This window comes from Porites lutea, chromosome 3 (assembly GCF_958299795.1).
Source record: "Porites lutea chromosome 3, jaPorLute2.1, whole genome shotgun sequence".
Lineage (NCBI taxonomy): Eukaryota > Metazoa > Cnidaria > Anthozoa > Scleractinia > Poritidae > Porites > Porites lutea.
In genome coordinates, this window is record NC_133203.1 from 32457684 (window position 1) to 32478380 (window position 20697).

The 20697-nt window shown below is 37.9% G+C and overlaps 2 protein-coding genes across 2 annotated transcripts; both read left to right on the forward strand.

The window, feature by feature from the left end:
- The first annotated feature begins 10079 nt into the window (after positions 1-10079).
- On the forward strand, positions 10080-11202 carry LOC140929635 (adenosine receptor A2a-like). Its single transcript, XM_073379378.1, has one exon. It carries the CDS (start codon positions 10176-10178, stop codon positions 11064-11066), a length of 891 nt encoding a protein of 296 aa, XP_073235479.1. The 5' UTR covers positions 10080-10175; the 3' UTR covers positions 11067-11202.
- A 5474-nt stretch (positions 11203-16676) lies between these two features.
- Positions 16677-17543, forward strand: LOC140932171 (adenosine receptor A1-like). Its single transcript, XM_073381814.1, has one exon. It carries the CDS (start codon positions 16677-16679, stop codon positions 17541-17543), a length of 867 nt encoding a protein of 288 aa, XP_073237915.1.
- The last annotated feature ends 3154 nt before the right edge of the window (positions 17544-20697 follow it).

The window sequence follows — 20697 nt, forward strand, 5'->3', positions numbered from 1 at the left end:
TAAACGACTTCGCATTGAGTCTATAACGGAAGCACATAGCTTGAAAGGAACTTAGAGCCAGCTTCATGACGCGAGATAAAGATAATATCCTATGCTGTTAAATTTTAGCGCTGTTAACTTATTCAAGAAATTATTGCTATAAGTCGGCTTGAGTCCTTAATAAAAAGAAATAGGTTACATTTTTCCCAAGTTCACACAGTAATCAATTACAGAAAAAAAATATATTCTTCAGCACCAACAATTTGTTGGAAGTTTAGCAGAGCTTTCAGAAATCATCCGGATCCCCTTCATCAGTGATGACGTTTGCTGTTATTCGCAGCCCAGTTTTGATGAGGCTGCAAAATTGTTCCATTTTCTTCTGCTAAACTTTCAACAAATTGTTGGTTTTGAAGAATATTTTTTTCTCTAATTCTGCGTCCCAACATCAGAATCTTCACGCTGTCAGTAATCAAATTACTTCAAAAACGATCTTTGCGATGTTTGTGGCATTAGAATGAATATTAACTTTTTGGTTTCACTACTTACTAGTAATATTTCAGATAATATTTAATCCATTTTTTCTCAGAAAAGGATGCAATAAATCTTCATTTGCAATTATAAACTCCCGGCCTGATGGTACTCATTAGCTAAGCACTTTAAACAGTTATAAACGACGGATGAATAAACCCAAAATGCGTTTATAAAAACACAGAGATCCCCGTAAAACTTCAAAGAAATATTTCACAGTTTATCAATTTAAAATATACCATTTTCAAAAACGAAATTACTATGAACGGGAAAAAGCTACACGGTGTTCCATATTTCGACATCCTTTAATGATGAAAAACATAGAAAATGACACTATCTTTTTCATCAATACAGAAAAATAATAATTTCCACTTGAAAGGAAATGAATGGAATAAAATATAAATCTTCCCATGGGTAGATTTTTAATGAGCCAAAAAAATCTTACGGCACAGAAATCAAGTTCATATTTCGCAGTCGTTTTAAAGTTCTCCAGTCGTACTTTAATTTCATATCTACTATTCCTTATTGAATCACTCGTCTCTCTTTTATATACCAATAAAAGATAACGTAACCCTCTATGTCCAAAGAAAGGACAGCCGAAATATACAGTCTTTGCTTTAGATGCGAATAAATAGTCGTGTTTATTGACACCAGATGTGAAAAAGACGTTGTGAAACCGGCTTAGGCCTCAGGGGCAGATATAAATCGGCGTTTTATCCTCAATACTGCTTCTTCGTGGACAACTTCAAACGACCCATCCATTAGCAATTATTGGTTTGGCTGTCGTTTAATAAGAGGAATTAGGCAGATTGAGAAGGGGGTCATCGTATTCGATCTGCTATATTTCCGACTTCAACAAAACATGCCTACCCCCATCTATGTATGCATACTAACTATATACAATTTCCATGTTAGTTAAGGTAAAAAAATCACTGCAAAAACCGTGTACGAACAATCTTACTCAACGTCGGATCCATCTTCATTGCCTTACTCCTCTGTAGTCTAAGATTATGAAGGGATGTTCATTCTGACGAAGAATGAATAACAGTACTTGAATCGAAGCTTATTGAGCTCTACTAATTCGTATGAACGGAACTTTTATCTTAATTATTTTCTACAAAGAAATTATATTTCCGCATGGCAGATCTTTTCTTCCAGTAGACAAAGTGAGTTACTGGAGTGGGAGAGCTTTACAAATCATGCTGTGTTGCAGTAATTTGGTTTAAGTCAAAAAAGCACTAATACGCCACAAATTAAAAGGCCAAAATTGATAAATAGAAAATGAGGGGGGCAAATGAAAACAAAAAATGCTGCTAAATCTAGACTGGAATTGAATATTTGTTAAACTTGAGGCAAACAAATCAAATGGTCAACATGTTTTACTTTAACTAGTTTTTTGTCGTGTTATAAAATGTTAGTTATTTAATGCTAGTTATTTAATCAACTGCGTTAGCAAAACATAACGCAATACTAATAATGCCTTAAGCTTTAATAAAAAGGTGATACCTCAGCATGGGCTTTGTAAATAAGTAATTTAAAGGGAGGCAGATAAATACAAACAATTTATAGCACTGTTGTAAGTGTTGCAGTGACAACCACATTTTGGATTTCTTGAAACAACTTTGATGAGATGAGTCCTATGAGTTTTCCCTCCCGACAATCACAAAAATGTCTTACATTTCTCTCTCACTCTCCCTTAAATTTTAATAAAAATATGGACACAAAAATGACAATTTTATATAGAACGAAATATGTATAATTACCTCTGAAAGAACATCAGCAGAATAAATCGATTATGTGCACAAAAGGAAACTTAAGACACATTTTTTTTATGACATGCCAATTTCATTTTGAATTTTCTTGTATATAATTGCTTTTTCATTGCCAACCGGTTTCGTGTTCGCAAATTAAAAATGACATAACGCCCAGTAATCACCCCGAAGAATTCTGCTATCACGTTAGATACAAATAAATAAGCGTCTCCGTTTACACTGCTGCTAAGGAAATGTCGTATAAAAAGCTTAGCGGAGTAATAAACGGACGAACGCCAGTCTACCTTCAGTATTACCGCCAAATATGTTAATTGCATGTTAATTTCGTCAATTCGTTAATAACTCAGCTAAGCATCAAAGTATCTTCGACTTGATTTGTCTCAACAATACTAATTCTGAACCTTGAACTGAGTCATACAAAGATTAGCGGGCCGTCCTTACTGCCTTCATGTAGAAATATTATTTGGTGTACAAGAAAACAGGGTATTTTATACAGAGAAATGATATAAGAACGATATTTTCTTGTGATTGGTAAGTACAATGTACTGGCCTTTTCAACTGTGCGCCAGTTGTTCCGAATAAAGGGCGAAGCAAGTGGTTGCTGAACGAGGAAAGACATCGCTTCATAGACGTCCATTTCCTTCGTGGTCATCTACGCGCAAACATGCAAACACGTTTACAATTTTCGTATTCTGGAATTAAAGATCCCGCATAAAACAAACTTATTTTCGTTTGATCATCCTCGCAATTGCAGATTTGCTTGTAGCGATTACAGAACTAACAGTTTAGGGAGCTTTCAAATCTGAGGTCATGCCAGAAAGTGACATAGGTCGCTCTCTACCGGAAGACACCAGCGTGGTTTCTGGCGCGGTTAAGACCACCTTGATGAGGGTATAAGGGTCTCTGATCTTTGGTTAGTAATCCGTCTTGTGATATGGTGCCCCATTCGTGGATCCTGAACTGCTTAGAGATGGTTTGAACGGCCAAGAATATTATCATTATGGCAGTCAGTCGGTTCGACTAAGACTGTTCTAGGTTTCAGGAAAGTTTGATAAGTCTCCTCCAGATAGGTATGTCGTTAGCACTCTCCTGCCATCGGTTGATGTCACTCTCTCCATTTCATGTTTTTCTTCAATTGCAACATCTGTGAACCTTAATCTAGGCCTCCCTTGATTGCGCATTACCAAACAGAGTTGACAGCTGCATATTTTGTAGCAGCTAACAGCTACTTTGGTAGTCTGTTATTATCCATCCTATGCACGTGACCCAGCCATCTTAGATTTTTCTCAGTGAGAATATCAGCCATTGATAGTAGTCCTGCAAGGCAGAGACTCTCCACATTCGTGATCTTATCCTTCCAGGATACGTTCATTATTACTTTTAGATGTTCCACCATACAGGCATGGAGCTGGTCCCTGTGCGGCGTTTTCCAAGGCCTTCTCGGTCAATTCACTTCGGTGACGTATCCGAGGCGAACGGGCACGAAACACATTTTCGCTTGGACCACGTGACTCGAAACGCTTTGGCCGGGCGTAATAATGAGGCGTAGGGACTAGGCAAGAGCTTCTTCACTTACGCTGTATAGTTCATGCATGTTTCAGCATCACAGAGGAGGAAAGAAAGGACAACACCTTGAGAGACATTGTACTTGACTTCAATAGACACATGACGGTTTTTCCAAAACCTGTCCTGTGGTTTTCCAAAAGCAGCACTTGCAATTTCCATCCTGTATCTTAGTTCACTGTCTTGGCTAGCATTGTTGGAAATAGTGCTTCCTATCACAGTGGTATCACTGCATCAGGGACTCTTGATTGATAGTTATAGTTGTTGGCTCAGGAACTGGATCTAGAATTTTGCAGCGGTTGGTATAAGCACTCAGTTTTCTTGAAGTTGAACTTAGGCCAAATTGGGAGGCAGCTCTGGTGAAGCTGTCCACCAGACTTTGAATGTCACCAGCACTGTGGGCAACTACAACACTAGCATCTGTAAACATCATTTCCCTCCCTAGGATCTAGGTTGTGCGTGTTTTTGCTTTGAAAAGGGGTACGTTAAACAGGTCAGCATTAGTACGAGTTTGGATGAAGATACCATCCCCAACACCGTCAAAGGCCGCCTTTAGCATTGCTGTTAGGTAGAGAGAGAACAGTGTCGGAGCAAGCACGCAACCTTGCTTGACAAAATCAGTGACAGCAAATACCTTGGAGATGTAGCTTCATTGATCCACATGTTAACATGTTAACATTACGTTGTGCAGTGCCCTCGCCAGATTGATAAATTCAGCAGTGCATCAATACTTTCCGAACACTGTATCAAAAGCCTTAGAGAAGTCAATAAAAACGGCATACAGCGGCATATTATGCTCTTCACACTTCTCTTATAACTGTCGCGAACAGAGGATCGATCATATCCACAGTGCCTCTACCATGAACTACGAATACCACATCGAGTCTCAGGCACGATATGGGGAATAATGTGTTCTTTCAATCTGTTGAGGAGTATGCGAGCCAAGATCTTTTCGGCTATTGAGAGAAGAGAAATACCTCGATAGTTCCCACAGTCCTTTCTTCTTCCCTTGTTGAAGACTGGCACGATAATGGCATCTTTCCAGTTTTTTGGTATTTCTTCAGTTTCCCAGATCTGCAAACTCAGTTTGTACAGGCTAGAGGCGATTTTCACAGCCACAATGTTTCCAGATTTCGGCAGGTATACCACAGCTTCCAAGGGCTTTACCTTCCGTTCTTGCATTGATGCCATCCAACAGCTACTTCAATTCAGGATTTTCATCAGCAAGTGTAATGTTTGGCCTCTGTGCAATGGTGTCCAAGGTAGAGTTGTCAACTTCTCCTGTCATTAAGTAGCTGGTCAAATTGGTTTGCAAATCTATCGAGAGTCTCAGCTTTCTCCTGTATATTTGTCCCACCATCAAGGACAGTAAGCTGTGTTGTACCCCTCTTCTGTGGCCGATATACTTCTCTCAAGTCATTTTAAAACGCTTTCATATCGTTTTTATTTGCTGCCTGCCTGAATTCTTCAGCCTCCAACCATTGAGACTTACTTCCGTTTTCATGAGTAAGATTTCGTTCAATTACCTAATGGATTCCCTTTTGATTATCAATAGCTAAAAATATTCAGTGTTAATTAAAATTAACACTGAAAGGATATCAACAGAATATGATGAATCTACTAGAGTTCGAGGCTATTTTGTTTATCGGGATATGGGCTTCATTAACGACAAATAAAAAACCCTTGAATCTACGTCCAAAATAATAAATAAGAGCTGTAGTATGTTATTAAGACTAAGACGCAAATAATCGTATTTGCTTACACCTGCTATTGAAAAATTTATTCAAAATACCCGAAGGGCACATGTGAAAGGACTTCATATCCTCCATAAATTACTATACTGTTAATTCATTGAGTTGAGAACTCAGAACAATCAAATGTTCTCTATACAACATTATTAATTGAAGCTGACATCAAACTTCGCTAGAGACCAACGAGACTTGTATTTTTGTCATATTTCCCTGCTGGTCTTAACACTGAAAGGTATTTTCGACAGAGAAATAATTACACCAAGACTATTTTTTCGATACCTTCAACATACCTTTCAACTGTGTGGGAGCTGTTTCGCATTTTTAATTTGGATAATAATAATAATGAGTTCATTTATCACCAACTGCTCATAACGCTTCATACGAAATCTATTTACAAATCATGCTACAAAAATCTGTTAACAAAAACTGTTTACAATAAATACTCTAGTAATTGACGACGCCACACCATTAGGTAACTAAAATTCTAACATTGAAAATTAATGAAATAAGGTAAACAACATTACAAATTAATGAAATAAGGTAAACAACTTTGAAAGGTAGGCTTTCTTGAAGAGATGGATTTTTAGTTGACGTTTAAAGGCATTGACATCGGCAGCCCCGGCCAGATAACAGAAGGAGCTAGCGCCAAAAGGACATGCCTACTTCAACATACATCACCCTCGTGGTCATCTACTCAGTGGAAGCAATCATTATCATTGCTGGAAACACGTTCACAATCTTTGTATTCTGGACTCAGAGATCCCGCCTAAAACGAACTTATCTTCTTTTGATTAACCTCGCAGTCGCCGATTTACTTGTGGGGATTACAGAACTTATAGTCATAGGAACTGTAAAATCTCATGATCTAGGAAAGGGCATTTTACTGCTGAACCGATCAAACTTCTCAGCGGCTTTTACACTTTTCTTTTCGAGTACGTCCGTCTACTTTCTAGGGCTTGTCTCCTTGGAACGTGCTTTCGCCGTCTTACAGCCAATCCGTCATCGCATCACAAATCGTCGAGTCTACATCTATAGCATCGTTATCGTTTGGGCCATCGCTCTTGTCTTTTTTGTTCTTTTTATGTTATCCCTTTATTATCCAGAAATAAATGGGGTATATGTTTTTGTCACTGGTAGGACATCGCTTCTTATTTCCATCTTGATAATTTGTACAAGTTACCTTAGAATACGAGCTCGATTGCGCGCAGCCTCACCCGCCGAGATAGACAATCATAAGCATCGATCAAGGGAGCACAATTTACGGCTTTGAAAAACACTTTATATTGCGATTGCTTCATCGCTTGTGTTTTGGATGCCTGCTTATCTCGTCTTCTCAACGAAAGGATTCTGTCCTGGATGCTTTTCTGCCCCAGTGGTTATTTGGCTCGTGGAAGCTTTATACCTGGCAAATTCTATGGTGAATCCTCTTGTCTACAGTTTCAGAATGCAAATTTCCAAAGACGCTTTACACAAATTCCGGAGAAAAAGACGACAGAACATAAAAGCAATTCAGCAAAAATAATTTGGGCTTTGGTCTAGAAGGTTCATTTACTCCAACACTTTCGATTACAATGATTTGAGCAGCCTAAAGTAGAGTAATAACGCTGACTGTATATTAAAATTGATCAAGTATTAAAAGAGGTGTTGACTTAGTTGACGCGGAGAAAAAGACGACAGAAAACAGGACCAGCTCAGCAAAATAGTCTGCCCTTTTGCCTAGAAAAGGCTTCACTCCAACACTTTCGACCTGCCTGAAGTAGAAAAATATTGAAAGCTCAGATTATATAGCATAATTAATTAAGTAAAAGCCTTCTTTATGCAACAACAACTGTGAATGTACAATTACGCGAGTGATTTTTGTAAGCTTCATCACCAACATGGTTGTAAAAAAATGACATTTTTATATTATGTTTCGTTCATTCCTAAATTAATCATCCCGTCGTCACCACTTAATGGCTTGATTAACCCATATAGATCAGAGGATGTTAGATTGTGAACCATTTGAAGGAGCTGAAATTGTTGAGGATACGGTTCTGACATTAAACTTGTCAAACTTGAAAAATGCTCCTTTTTTGAATAGCCTCAAACTCATTTGACATATCTGATCTCTGTGACGGTCATGACGCGAGTTAAATAAAATATCCTATGCTGTGTTAAATTTCAGCGCTGTTAACTTTTCTAAAAGTTTCTTTTAAAAGAAAATATTGGTATAATATACAATGCTTTTTACTCATGCAGTTCGTCTTAAATATCTAAGAATAGCTTATGGTTATGTCATGAGTTTGAATGCCCGAAAAGTTCAGTATTACATTTTTTCCAAGTCTTATAAGCAGTAATCAAATTACTTGAAAAAGATCTTTGTGATATTTGTCGCATTTGAATAAATTTTAACTCTTACAAATCACTAATTACTTGTAATATTTCAGATAATATATTTATGCAGCTCTTTTCTCAGAAGAGGATATGCGTTAAATTTTCATTTGCAATAAGCTCCAGGCTAATGATACTCATTAGCCAAGCACTAATGACATGATATACGGTTTTCAAACAGTTAGAGAACGGATGTAAAAACGCTAAGTGCGTTTATAGAAACACAGAGATTCCCATAAACCTTAACGAATATTTCACCATTTATCATTTTAAAATATACCTCTTGTCAAAACGAAAGTAAAATATGAACGGGAAAAGCTACTCCTGCATGATTTTTCCCTTATTCGACAACCTCTCAAAGATTAAAAACATGGAAAATTGAATTTTTTTTTTCATCAACACCGAAAAATTGTAATTATTTACCATTGATAGGGGATAAAATATAAATCTTTCCATGGGTAGATGTTTAATGAGCCAAAAAATAATCTTACGGCACAGAAATCGGGTTTAGATTTTGTTTTTAAGTTCTTCGTACTTTAATTACATATCTAATATGCGTTCTTGAATCACTCGTGTTTTTTATATTACCAATACTAGATAACCCCGATGTCCATAAAACTGATAGTCGAAGTATAAAATCTTTTCATTGTAGATGCGAATATATAGTCGTGTTTATTGACATGAGATGTGGATGTTGTGAAACCGACTTTGTATCCTCTCTGTTTCTTTGTGGCCAACCGAGATTAACATCAAGTCTCCTCGACTTCTCAAATAGCAATTATTGGATTCGGCTTTCATTTAGTGCTATGAAGAATTAAGACGATTGAGGAGGGGGTTATCGGCCGTGATCTTCTAATCCAACATCAACTAAACATGCCAGTTACCTTCATTTTTGTACAGATCCCATCTTCAATGCCTCACTCCTCTGCACTCTAAGGTTATGAAGGGAGAATATTCATTCTAGCATGGAATGAATAATAATACTCATTTAAGCTTACTGAGCTGTACTTACTCGGTGTATGAACGAAACTTTATTTATTTTAATCATTTCTACAAAGAAATTATTTGCATGGAGAGATTTTTTTTTTCCAGAGCGCATAAATATTATTTGACAGCGTGGAAGCTGTCCATGCAGTAAGTCAGTTTAAGTAAAAAATAATAATAATAAAAATAATTATAATAATAAAAAACACACACATATACTGCAAGCAAATCAAATGGTCAACATGTTTTACTTAAAAATCAATTTTTGTAAGCTTAAGAAATGAATATTGATTTTTTTGACTAATTATTTTATCAACCGCGTTAGCAAAACATACCATGTGTGACATACCTTGTTATTAAAGACTTGTTATTCAGAGCATTTGGCATGGGCTTTGCAAATAAGTAATTTTTTAAGGCTGATAATTAATAAAAACGAAATATAAGTGTTGCAGTGACAACCACAATTTGGATTCCCTGAAATAACTTAGATGAGATGAGTCCTGATTCAGTTGCCTTCCTGACAATCACACTTTTCAAATAACACTTAATGTTAGATCATGTTCTAATTTTCTCGCTCTTCTCCCTTAAATTTTAGTTAAATATGAACATTGAAATTGTCAATTTTACAAACAACGAAATGTATATAAAATTAACGCTGAAAGAACATGAGCAGAATATGCATGTCGATTAAATCTACGCACTAGTATACACAAAAGGAGTGTTGAGTAAGACACGTTTTTTTTATGAGATCCCAACTTCATTTGTGGATTTTCTTATCTGTTGCTTTCTAATTACTGAACTGTTTTCATTTTCGTTAATTAAAAATGACAGCCCGAAGAAATCTTTTATCATACTAGATGCAAAGCGCGTCTATTTACACTGCTGCTAATAAAATGTCGTAAAAAGCGCTTAGGACATAAATGGGCGGACGGACGCCAGTTTATCTTCAATATTATCAAGACATATGTTTTTTTGATATATAGTCATTTCGTTAACAACTCAGTCAGCTTCAAGCATCATGTACCTTGGACTCGTTGAGCTTTACAAAGATCACCTGTCCTAACTGTCTTCATGTAGAAATACAGTATCTATATTTGGTCTACTTATACAGTATTAATACTGAGAAATAATATTAATAAGAACGATATTTTCTTGAGATCGACCCGGTTTTCAACTGTGCGCGAGTTGTTCCGAATTAAGAGAACTAGATAACAAAACGAAGAAAGACATGCCTTCATCGACGTCCATTTTCTTCGTGGTCATCTTCGCACTGGAGGCAATCATGATCGTTATTGGTAACACGTTTACTATTTTCGTATTCTGGAATCAAAGATCCCGCATAAATCGGACTTATTTTCTTCTGATTAACCTCGCAATTGCAGATTTACTTGTAGGAATTACAGAACTAACAGTCTTGGCAGCTTTCAAATTTGAGGTCACGCTAGAAAGTGACGGACTATTGATGCAAAGACAATCAAATCCTTCGGTTGCTTTTCAACTTTTTTTTGCGGGTACGTCAGTGTATTTTCTCGCTCTTGTCTCCTTGGAACGTGCTTTCTCCGTGTTATCGCCAATCCGTCATCGCTCCATAAACAGTCGAGTTTACATCAAGAGCATCGTTTTTGTGTGGGTAGTTGGCCTTTGTTTCTTTGCTTTAACCGTCATCGCCATTCATTACCCAAAGGTGAAAGAGGAATATGTTTTTATAACAAGTAACACAGGGCTTTTTATTTCCCAACTGATAATCTGTATAAGTTACCTTAAAATACGCAATCGGTTGCGTACATCACCACCAGGGCTTGATATTCATGGCCATCAATTACGGGCACACAATCTCCGGCTTTCCAAAACGCTTTTCATCACAATCGCTTCGTCGCTTGTGTTTTGGATACCTGGTTTTGTAGTTTACTCAACCAGAGAATTTTGTCCTCAATGCTTTCCTGTACCAGTACTTAGGTTCGCGAACGCTATGTATCTGGCAAATTCCATGGTGAATCCCTTCGTCTACAGTTTCAGGATGCCAATATTTAAAGACGCTTTAAAGAAACTCTGCAGGAAAAGACAACAGAACATAGCACCAGGGTTAGCAACTCGGCATGTACACAGCCTTGTATTTTGACTATCAAAAGCCTGTCGCTTATTCAACATCAAGGTATACCAACATCTACGGTTATGAGTTGATATGTCAAACTAGTAGAGATAGCAATATAATGACGCTGATTGTGAAAAATGATCACTGAAATAGGCTGTGGTCACATTGTGTTTGCAGTTGAAATAACGCAAGGTATGCACTTGTGGAAAGGCCATTTGCACTGATGAACACATAGACTGTTCACAGTTCCCTATTTTTTCGTAAGATCGTCAGGATCGAGCACTTACCGCCGGAATGGGGGCCATCATTTTCGGTGATCCAAAATGGCTGCCTCGATGTCGACGATCTTACAGAAAAATAGGGGACTGTGAACACACAGAGAAGTACTGTAAAATACCCTAGTTAAAAGGAATTGTAACTTTGAATGTTAGGAGGTAGTTTTAATTGCTCAACGTTTTTCCATAAGATTTTTCGTAGTGAGGCATGAAATTATTAATTCAAACACAGTTTGAACAGTAAAAATTGAAAACTACCGGGACAGCCAGCGAGTACGACCACTACAAAAACTGTGTGAAAAACTTTCTCAAGGTTGAATCATCTTATAATTAAGCTCTTTTTAATCTCTCTATCAAGTCTTTGCAAGGCGGTGGTGGATAAATAAACACGACAATTATTCGCAATGACGATTATACCTTAAACCCCTGTTGCCCATTAGAAGTAACTTGTACGAGATGATTCAGTAATTTGTAAATCAATTTTACTTTTTATTCATACAACGTAAAAAATGTTCTGTGTGATGAAACACCCATTTTTTTTTGCAGCAGTTGCCCATCCAAGCAATAATTCGTCCATTCAGAGAAAGTGCACATATAATAGGGCAGTAATGCTATCTTGTAAGCCATTTCTCCAAAATAAATTAAAGAAAACAGAAAGCGGCCTCTAGATATCATGGTGTGATATTTTTAGGGCTACTATAGCTGTGTCCGGGACAATCTGATTTAAAAATCCCTACTGGCAAGAAGAATTAAGATATTTAAAAAGATAAAAAATAAAGCAGGGTGGTGTCTTCAGGCGGAGTAGAGCGTAAATTAGGACGATTTATTCTCTTAACCAGCGCATACAGCAATATGAGCGATTTTTTAGTCACACAGAAGAGTATAGATTCGAGAACTGCATAAGGGTAGCCAAGCGCGTAGCAAAAATAGTGTATCACTGAAAATGCGAATAATTTTATGGTAAATATCCTGTTCTTCAAAAACGGCAATATCAGATGCCCCAGGTGAAATACCCACTTATGTCACTTGTATATATTTGCAAAATACATCTGTATGAAGTAGAGAACTAAGTCACTCGTACTGCATACCAAAAAGCTTACTATACAGGCTTCAAATAGGACCGGGAGGATATGGTAAAGGGACATAGGTCCCACTCTACCAGGAGACGCCAGGCTGGTTTCTGGCGCGGTAAAGACCACCTTGATGAGGGTATAGGAGTGTCTGATCTCTCGTTAGTAATCCTTCTAGTGATATGGTGCGACATTCGTGGATCCTGAAATGCTTAGAGATGGTTGGAACGCCAAGAGTATCATCGTCATCGCAGTCACTTGGTTCGACTGAGACCGTTCTAGGGTTCAGCATGGTTTGATAAGTCTCCTCCAGGTAGGTCTGTCGTTGGCCTTCTCCTGCGATCGAGATCGATGTTTCTCCATTTCATGTTTCTCTTTGCAACATCATTGAATCTTAATCTAGGCCTCCCTTGATTACGCATTCCCAAACAGAGTTGAAATTATAACAGCTTCCTTGGAAGTCTGTTAATATCTATCCTATGCACGTGACCCAGCCATCTGAGATTTTTGGCTATGAGAATATCAGTCATTGAAATTAGTCCTGCATTCCGGCCTTTCCATAGCCTGTCCGGTAGTTTTCCAAAAGCAGCACTTGCATTTCCCATCCCGTATCTGAACTATCTTTGTTGGAGACAGGGCCTCTTGATTGATAGTTAAGGGTTTTGTCTCAGGAGCTGGATCTAGGTTTGCATTGGTTGGTATAAGCACTCAGTTTTATTAATGTTGATCGCAGGAAAAATTGTGAGGCAGGTCTGGTGAACCTGTCCATCAGACTCTTAATGTCACCAGTACTGTGGGCGACTACAGCAAACATCATTTCCCTCACTAGGGTCTTGGTTGTGCGTGGTTTTGCTCTGAAAAGGGCTCAGTTAAACAGGTCAGCATCAATACGAGTCTGGATGAAGATACCGTCCCCAAAATCGTTAAAGGCTACTTCTGGCATTGCTGTTAGGTAGAGAGAGAATAGTGTCGGAGCAAGCACGCAACATTGCTTTTCACCATTGGTGAGGCAAATTTCTTGGAGATATAGTTTCCTTGACCCACATGTGCTTGCATTTCGTTGTGCAGTGCTCTCAAAAGATTGATAAATTAACAGCAGTACATCCATACTTTCCGAGCACTGTATCAAAAGCCTTTGTGAAATTGATAAAACAGCATACAGCGGCATATTATGCTCTTTCTACTTCTCTTCTAACTGTCGCAAACAGAGGATCGATAATATCCAGCTATATCCACAGTGCCTCTACCACTGCGAATACCACATCGAGTCTCAGGTAAGATATTGGGAACTATGTGTTCGTTCAATCTTTTGAGGAGTATGTGATCGGGCCAAGATCATTTTGGCGCCTGAGACGAGAAATACCTCGACAATAGCTCCCACAATCCTTTCTACTTCCCTTCTTGAAGACTGGCACGATAATGGCACCTTCCCAGTCCTTTGGTATTTCGTCAGCCATTTTCCCAGACCAGTGCAAAACTCAGTTTGTATAGGCTAGAGGCGAGTTTGACAGCCACAATGTTTCCAGACTTCGGCAGGTATACCACATCTTCCAAGGGCTTTACCTTCTTTTGTTGCATTGATGGCATCCAACAGTTCCCTCCTTTCAGGATTTTCATCAACAAGTGTAATGTTTGTCCTCTGTACAATGATGTCCAAGGCAGAGCCGTCAACCTCTCCTGTCATGTTAAGTAGCTGGTCAAATTGGTTTGCAAATCTATCGAGAGTCTAAGATTTCTCCTGTATTTCTGTCTCCTCATCAAGGACAGTAACTAGTTCGCTTTATTGACCCCTAGCTCTTCTGTGGCCCATATACTTCTCTCAAGCCATTTTAAAAGGCTTTCATGTCGTTTTTATTTGCTGCCTGCCTGAATTCTTCAGCCTCCCACCACTGAGACTTTATTTCCCTGGTGTACTGTTGTAGATTCCGTCGAACACCAGTCAGTTATGCCCTGTTTGGTCCAGTGTTCAGCTGAAGCTGTTTCACCCTTGCATTATTTCCGTCATCCAAACAGATCCTTCACCTTCTTGTTACTGTCTTCGAACAAATCCTGGTGTTTCCGACCGAGTTTACCTAAGACACTCAGGGCAGTGTCATATGTAGTTGCTCTTAAAGAATTCCAGTTTTCGTCAGTCTCTGACTAGAGGTGTTGAGATCCTGCCAAAGCCTCGTCCATTTCCTTTTTCAACTTCTGCTGGTGTTATCTCGTAGTTTCATTACATCAATCTTACATCAGGACAATCTCGTCTGCGTAGAGATGGAGTGGTTTATTTCCTGATGGAGAAGGGAACAGTGGATCTTAACAAAACATGGTGAGTTGAACAGTCAGAGCCTCCCATGGTTCTTGTCAGTTCAAGATGTCATTTTGGTCTACCTTCCTTCCTATTGCAAAATCTTAAAGGTGCCAATGTTTATAGCTGGGATGCAAAGCGGTCAAGAATATGACCCCTTTATTAGCAACAGCATGGTGAAATAGAAAGACAGTTTTGGCGGAAAAATACTGGAAGAAAAATCTCTCAAGGAGACTCTTTATCATCCTTGCTGTTTTTAATAGTTATGTTGTTACTCCCAATAGGTTACGAAAGATGAGAGCTGCAGGATATAAACTAACGAAGGCATGAAACTCGTCAACCATCTATTGTTCATGGAAGATTGGGAGTTGTCTGGAGCTACAACAGACCAACTTGCCACTTAATCAAGCGGTAAAGATTTTGTCAGAAACAGTCAAATATGTCCTTTAGGTTTTAGAAAAGTGTGCTGTCTTGGAATTGAGGAGAGATATGATGGACAGCAGGTGAACAGATCTACCAGATCATGTGACCAGCTTTTCACACTGTCTTTTCATTCACTCCATCTCTTCGCAGACGAGATTGTCCTGATTGTAGAGCGAGCACCCACAGGTGTTGTGTTCCAAACAATAGTTAATTATTGCTGATTTTCACCTTCAAGCTATTGAAAGTAAAAAACAAAACCGTCCTATAGATAAAACCCTGCATCTGCGAAATGAAAATGGAGATAAATATACAAAGAAACTCCCTAAGATTTCTCAACTGTGAGATGTTCAGAGAAATGCTTTACCTGAATAGGCCTCTTTAGTACGTACGTTGTATGCTTTTATTTGCCAATGCAATTTATGTGACAACAAGAGAACAGTTTCTTTCTTTTTCTGATCTCCCCGCCGATGTTAATACACAGATCGAGAAATGTTAAGACGGACTCCATCAGGGAATTGAGTAATTTTAGTTTTCATTGGACAAAAACCTTGTACCAGAATAAATTAAGCCATATCAAATTCTTTTTTACATTTTGCAAGGGAGGGGGCTATAGGTGTAATTAATTATCTGTAATAACACCAGACGGGAGAAAATTGATGTCGAACTCACAGGAATTGTGCAAACACAAGTAAAATTTCATGCGTAAGATTTCATTCAATTACCTAATGGATTCCGTTTTAATATCTTATTTGTCATTAGCTAAAAATATTCAGTGTTAATTTTAATTAACACTGAAAGGATATCAATAGAATATGATTAAATCTAAAAATGAGAAAAAAATATGCCAATTGTCTTAAAAGACACAGAGTTCAAGACTATTTTGTTTATCAGGATATGTGCTTCATTAACGACCCGTGAATCTACGTGCAAAATAATAAATAAGAGCTGTTAGTATGTTATTAAGACTAAGACGCAAATAATCGTGTCTCCTTACACTTGCTGTTGAAAAATTTCGTCAGATACCCGAAGGGCATATGTGAAAGGACTTCGTATCCTCCACGAATTATTATAAATGTTAATTCATTGAGCTGAGAACTCACAGAACAATCAAATGTCCTCTATACAACATTACTAATTGAATCTAATATCAAACTTCGCTAGAGATCAACGGGACTTGTATATTTGTGATTTTACCTGCTGGTAAGATCAAAAGGTATTTTCGACAGAGAAAAAATAACAAGACCATTTTTTCGATACCTTAAACATACCTTTCAACCGTGTGGAAGCTGCTTCGCATTTTTAATTTGGATAATAATAATAATAATGAGTTCATTTATCACTAACTGTTAATACTTTGTACTAAATCTATTTACAAATCATGCTACAAAAATCTATTAACAAAATCTGTTTACAATAAATACTCTAGAAATGACGAATTATTCATCATTAGCTAATTAAAATTCTAACATTACAAATTGATGAAATAAGGTAAACAACTTTTAAAGGTAGGCGTTCTTGAAGAGATGGGTTTTTAGTTGACGTCGGTAGCCCGGATAACAGGAGCTAGCGCCAAAAGGACATGCCTACTTCAACATACATCGGCCTCGTGGTCATCTACTCAGTGCAAGCAATCATTATCATCGCTGGAAACACGTTCACAATCTTTGTATTCCTGACTCAGAGATCCCGCCTAAAACGAACTTATTTTCTTTTGATTAATCTCGCAGTCGCCGATTTACTTGTGGGGATTACAGAACTTATAGTCATAGGAACTGTAAAATCTCATGATCTAGGCAAGGGCATTTTACTGCTGAACCGATCAAACTTCTCAGCGGCTTTTACACTTTTCTTTTCGAGTACGTCCGTCTACTTTCTAGCGCTTGTCTCCTTGGAACGTGCTTTCGCCGTCTTACGGCCAATTCGTCATCGCATCACAAATCGTCGAGTTTACATCTATAGCATCGTTATCGTTTGGGCCGTCGCTCTTGTCTTTTTTGGTCTTATTATGTTATCACTGTATTATCCAGAAGTAAATGGGGTATATGTTTTTGTCACTGGTAGGACATCGCTTCTTATTTCCATCTTGATAATTTGTTCAAGTTACCTTAGCATACGCACTCGATTGCGCGCACCCTCACCCGCCGTGATAGACAATCATAAGTATCGATCAAGGGAGCACAATTTACGGCTTTCAAAAACACTTTATATTGCAATTGCTTCATCGCTTGTGTTTTGGATGCCTGCTTTTGTTGTCTACTCAACGATAGGATTCTGTCCTGGATGCTTTTCTGTGCCAGTGCTTATTTGGCTCGCGGAAGCTTTGTATCTGGCAAATTCTATGGTGAATCCTCTGGTCTACAGTTTCAGAATGCAAATTTTCAAAGACGTATTAAACAAATTCCGGAGAAAAAGACGACAGAACATAAATGCAATTCAGCAAAAATAATTTGGGATTTGGTCGAGAAGGTTCATTTACTCCGACACTTTCGATTACAATGATTTGAGCAGCCTAAAATAGTGATTAAGAATTAAAAGAGGTGTTGTCTTGACGCGGAGAAAAAAGACGACAAAACACAAGTCCAGCTCAGCAAAATAGTCCGTCCTTTTGCCCGGAAGGGGCTTCACTCCAATACTTTCGACCTGCCTGAAGTAGAAAAATATTGAAAGCTCAGATTGTGTAGCATAATTAATTAAGTACAAGCCTTCTTTATGCAAGAACAACTGTGAATGTATAATTACGCGAGTAATTCTTGTAAGCTTCACCACCAACATGGTTGTAAAAAAATGACATTTTTATATCATGTTTCGTTCATTCCTAAATTAATCATCCCGTCGTCACCACTTAATGGCGTGATCACCCATATAGATCAGAGGCTGTTAGATTGTGAATCATTTGAAGGAGCTGAAATTGTTGAGGATACGGTTTCTGACATTAAACTTGTCAAACTTGAAAACTGCTCCCTTTTTGAATAGCCTCAAACGCATTTGACATAACTGATATTCACTCTGTGACGGTCATGACGCGAGTTAAATAAAATATCCTATGCTGCGTTAAATTTCAGCGCTGTTAAATTTTGTAAAAGTTTCTTTAAAAAGAAAATATTGGTGTAATATGCATTGTTTTTATTCATGCAGTGCTTCTTAAATATCCGAGAATAGCTCATGCACTCTAAATCCAAAAGATCTGTTTTGGCCCCAAAAATGGGGCCGTTTCGGTGAGTAAAATACAGTACTATTTTTGGGGCTAAAGTAGCCCATTTAGAATAGAGGCGTTTTGGCCCCAATGAACGGGGTGGAAATAGCCCTCTGTTAAGTGGCCACAACGAAGAGGCAAAAGGGCTGTTTTGGAAAAATAGGGAGTAGTTTTGGTTTCTAATAGGGTTGAAGTGGTTCATTTTAAGAGTCAATTCAGCCCTTACAGGGCCGTTTCACACCTTCAGTTACGATGAAAATTGGCCCATATTTCGTGGCCAATTTGGCCCAATGGGGAGTTAAAACAAATGTACTTTCTATGACTAAATCGGTACCATCATGTCTGAAATGGAATTCCTTACCAGAGCCGTTTTGGACCTTAATTATTTATAACAGCCCATCCACAGGGATTATAATGGTTCTTGGTATTCTATAAAATGGCCCCATTTTTGGGCCATTTAGAATCAATACAAGGGGCATCAACGGTCACAATGGGTGGCTGATTTAGCCCGTTGCATGTAGTTATCAGAATCAGTGCAGTTTTAAGTGCCAAATCAAGGCCTTACTATAGCCCAAAGGAAAATAAACTTTAGTTCTCCTTCAGGTGCAAGTGAGTTTAAAACTGCTCGTTGAGCCTACAATTAACAGTTATTTACCCTAAAAGTGTTCTTATTTTGTGGTAGATCTAATCTCATTACCTTGCCCTCTCATTTAAAATACACAAGAGGCATGCTTAGTGCAATGTAAAAATATTTTATTATTATTATTATTTTTTAGCAAACTTAACCAAAATTTGGAATGTACATCTCTAAGATAACTTTACAAAATACTGCTGGGAGCCCCAATACCAAATTCCATAAAAATAATGTCAGAAAAGTGACTCAGCAGAACCCTGCTAAATTAAAACTCTCAAGGTTGCCAAGAAGTTCATTAGGCTCAAAATAGAGGGGTTGGTGCTGAATTTTAAGCACTACATTCAGCTGTAATGATTACACTAGAAGTGAGTATAACTTCTTAGGAGCCTTTGAGCATTTTAAAGACATTTTGCTTGAGAAGTTTTAACCCCCAAATCGTAAAAGTATGAAAAAGAAGGCAAAAATTTGTTCTGTTAAGTTAGCAGAGCTTTTCTCTATACATTTCACTATTGCAAATTGAAAATGCCATTGAAGAGTGTGTTGACACTCAACAAGGTCTGAATGACCTTTATATACCATTACCATGTTAACAGTTTACTATATAAAATGATGACAGCAAAGACATTATACTCTCTACAATACTCTGGTGCAGAATGGTGCATAACATAATTCCGTCACACACAATGTACACTTTGTTGAAATCAAAGGCCTCTTCAATTGCAACAGTTTGCGGTTATATGAAAGTTGCTATTTCTGCATCAACTGAAAGCATTTCTCTGTCAAAAAAGCAAGAAAGAACAACATCAACAAGTTGTACACTTACTAACATACAGTTTCCCAAATTAGACTACATGTGGCAATGATAAACATGATAATTTACATTGACAAAAAGGGAAAAATACTGTTCTTGATAGCTGTGGTTAAGTAGTGTAATACAATGAATGGTTATCATCTATCAAGAACTAGAAATGCAAATCTCACATAACTCTGCTAATCACAGGAAGTAACATGGCCACCTAAAATAAAGTTGCAATAATGTACATGTAAGCTTTAAGCAGTTTAAGCTATGAATTTACCCAGTAGTCAATAACATTACAGATGAAAGTTTTTTAATACATGCAAGTCTGACTCAGTAGCAATAATAATAATAATAATACAGTGAAACCTCTAGTAAGCGGACACCTTCGGGACCTTCCCAAGTGTCTGCTTAATAGAGTTTGTAAAAATTGCGCAATGTTTGTTAACGATCAACATTTAACGGTTACTCTGTACTGTGATAAAGTTGCATGTTGTTAAAGAAGCCGTTCAAATGAAGGAATGACATTTCAGAGACCTTAGCTCCTAAATTTCTCAGCGAGGCCTGGGTCATGTCCCTCACTTCAATCCCACCCCCCCCCCCCCCCCCAATTTTCCCTAGGAAAGTGCGCCTTTGGAGCATTTTTTGCCTTACCGGCCATGAATGGTCCCTTACCCGCTGAGCTAAAATTTAAGGAGAACCCTGTTTTAGTGTCAATTCAGAATAACTGCGATATTAACTGATTTCCCACTTAGTGACAAAGACATCCGCTTAAAAACATCAAACTTTCCCCGACCTAATATGACGTCATTGTTGTAGCTGTCTTTCATAACTACGAGTTGGTGTTGCCTCATTTCTTTAACTACCGTAAATCCTCTATTAAGCCCCCCAGGGGGCTTATTTTTTTCAAGCACTTTTGAGGGGGGGCTTAATAGAGAGGGGGGGCTTAAAAGAGAGGGGGGGCTTATTTAATTTAG

Excerpts from the sequence above, each read along its gene's own strand:
- LOC140929635 (XM_073379378.1), top strand. The coding sequence starts at position 10,176 with ATGCCTTCATCGACGTCCATTTTCTTCGTGGTCATCTTCGCACTGGAG.
- LOC140932171 (XM_073381814.1), top strand. The coding sequence starts at position 16,677 with ATGCCTACTTCAACATACATCGGCCTCGTGGTCATCTACTCAGTGCAA.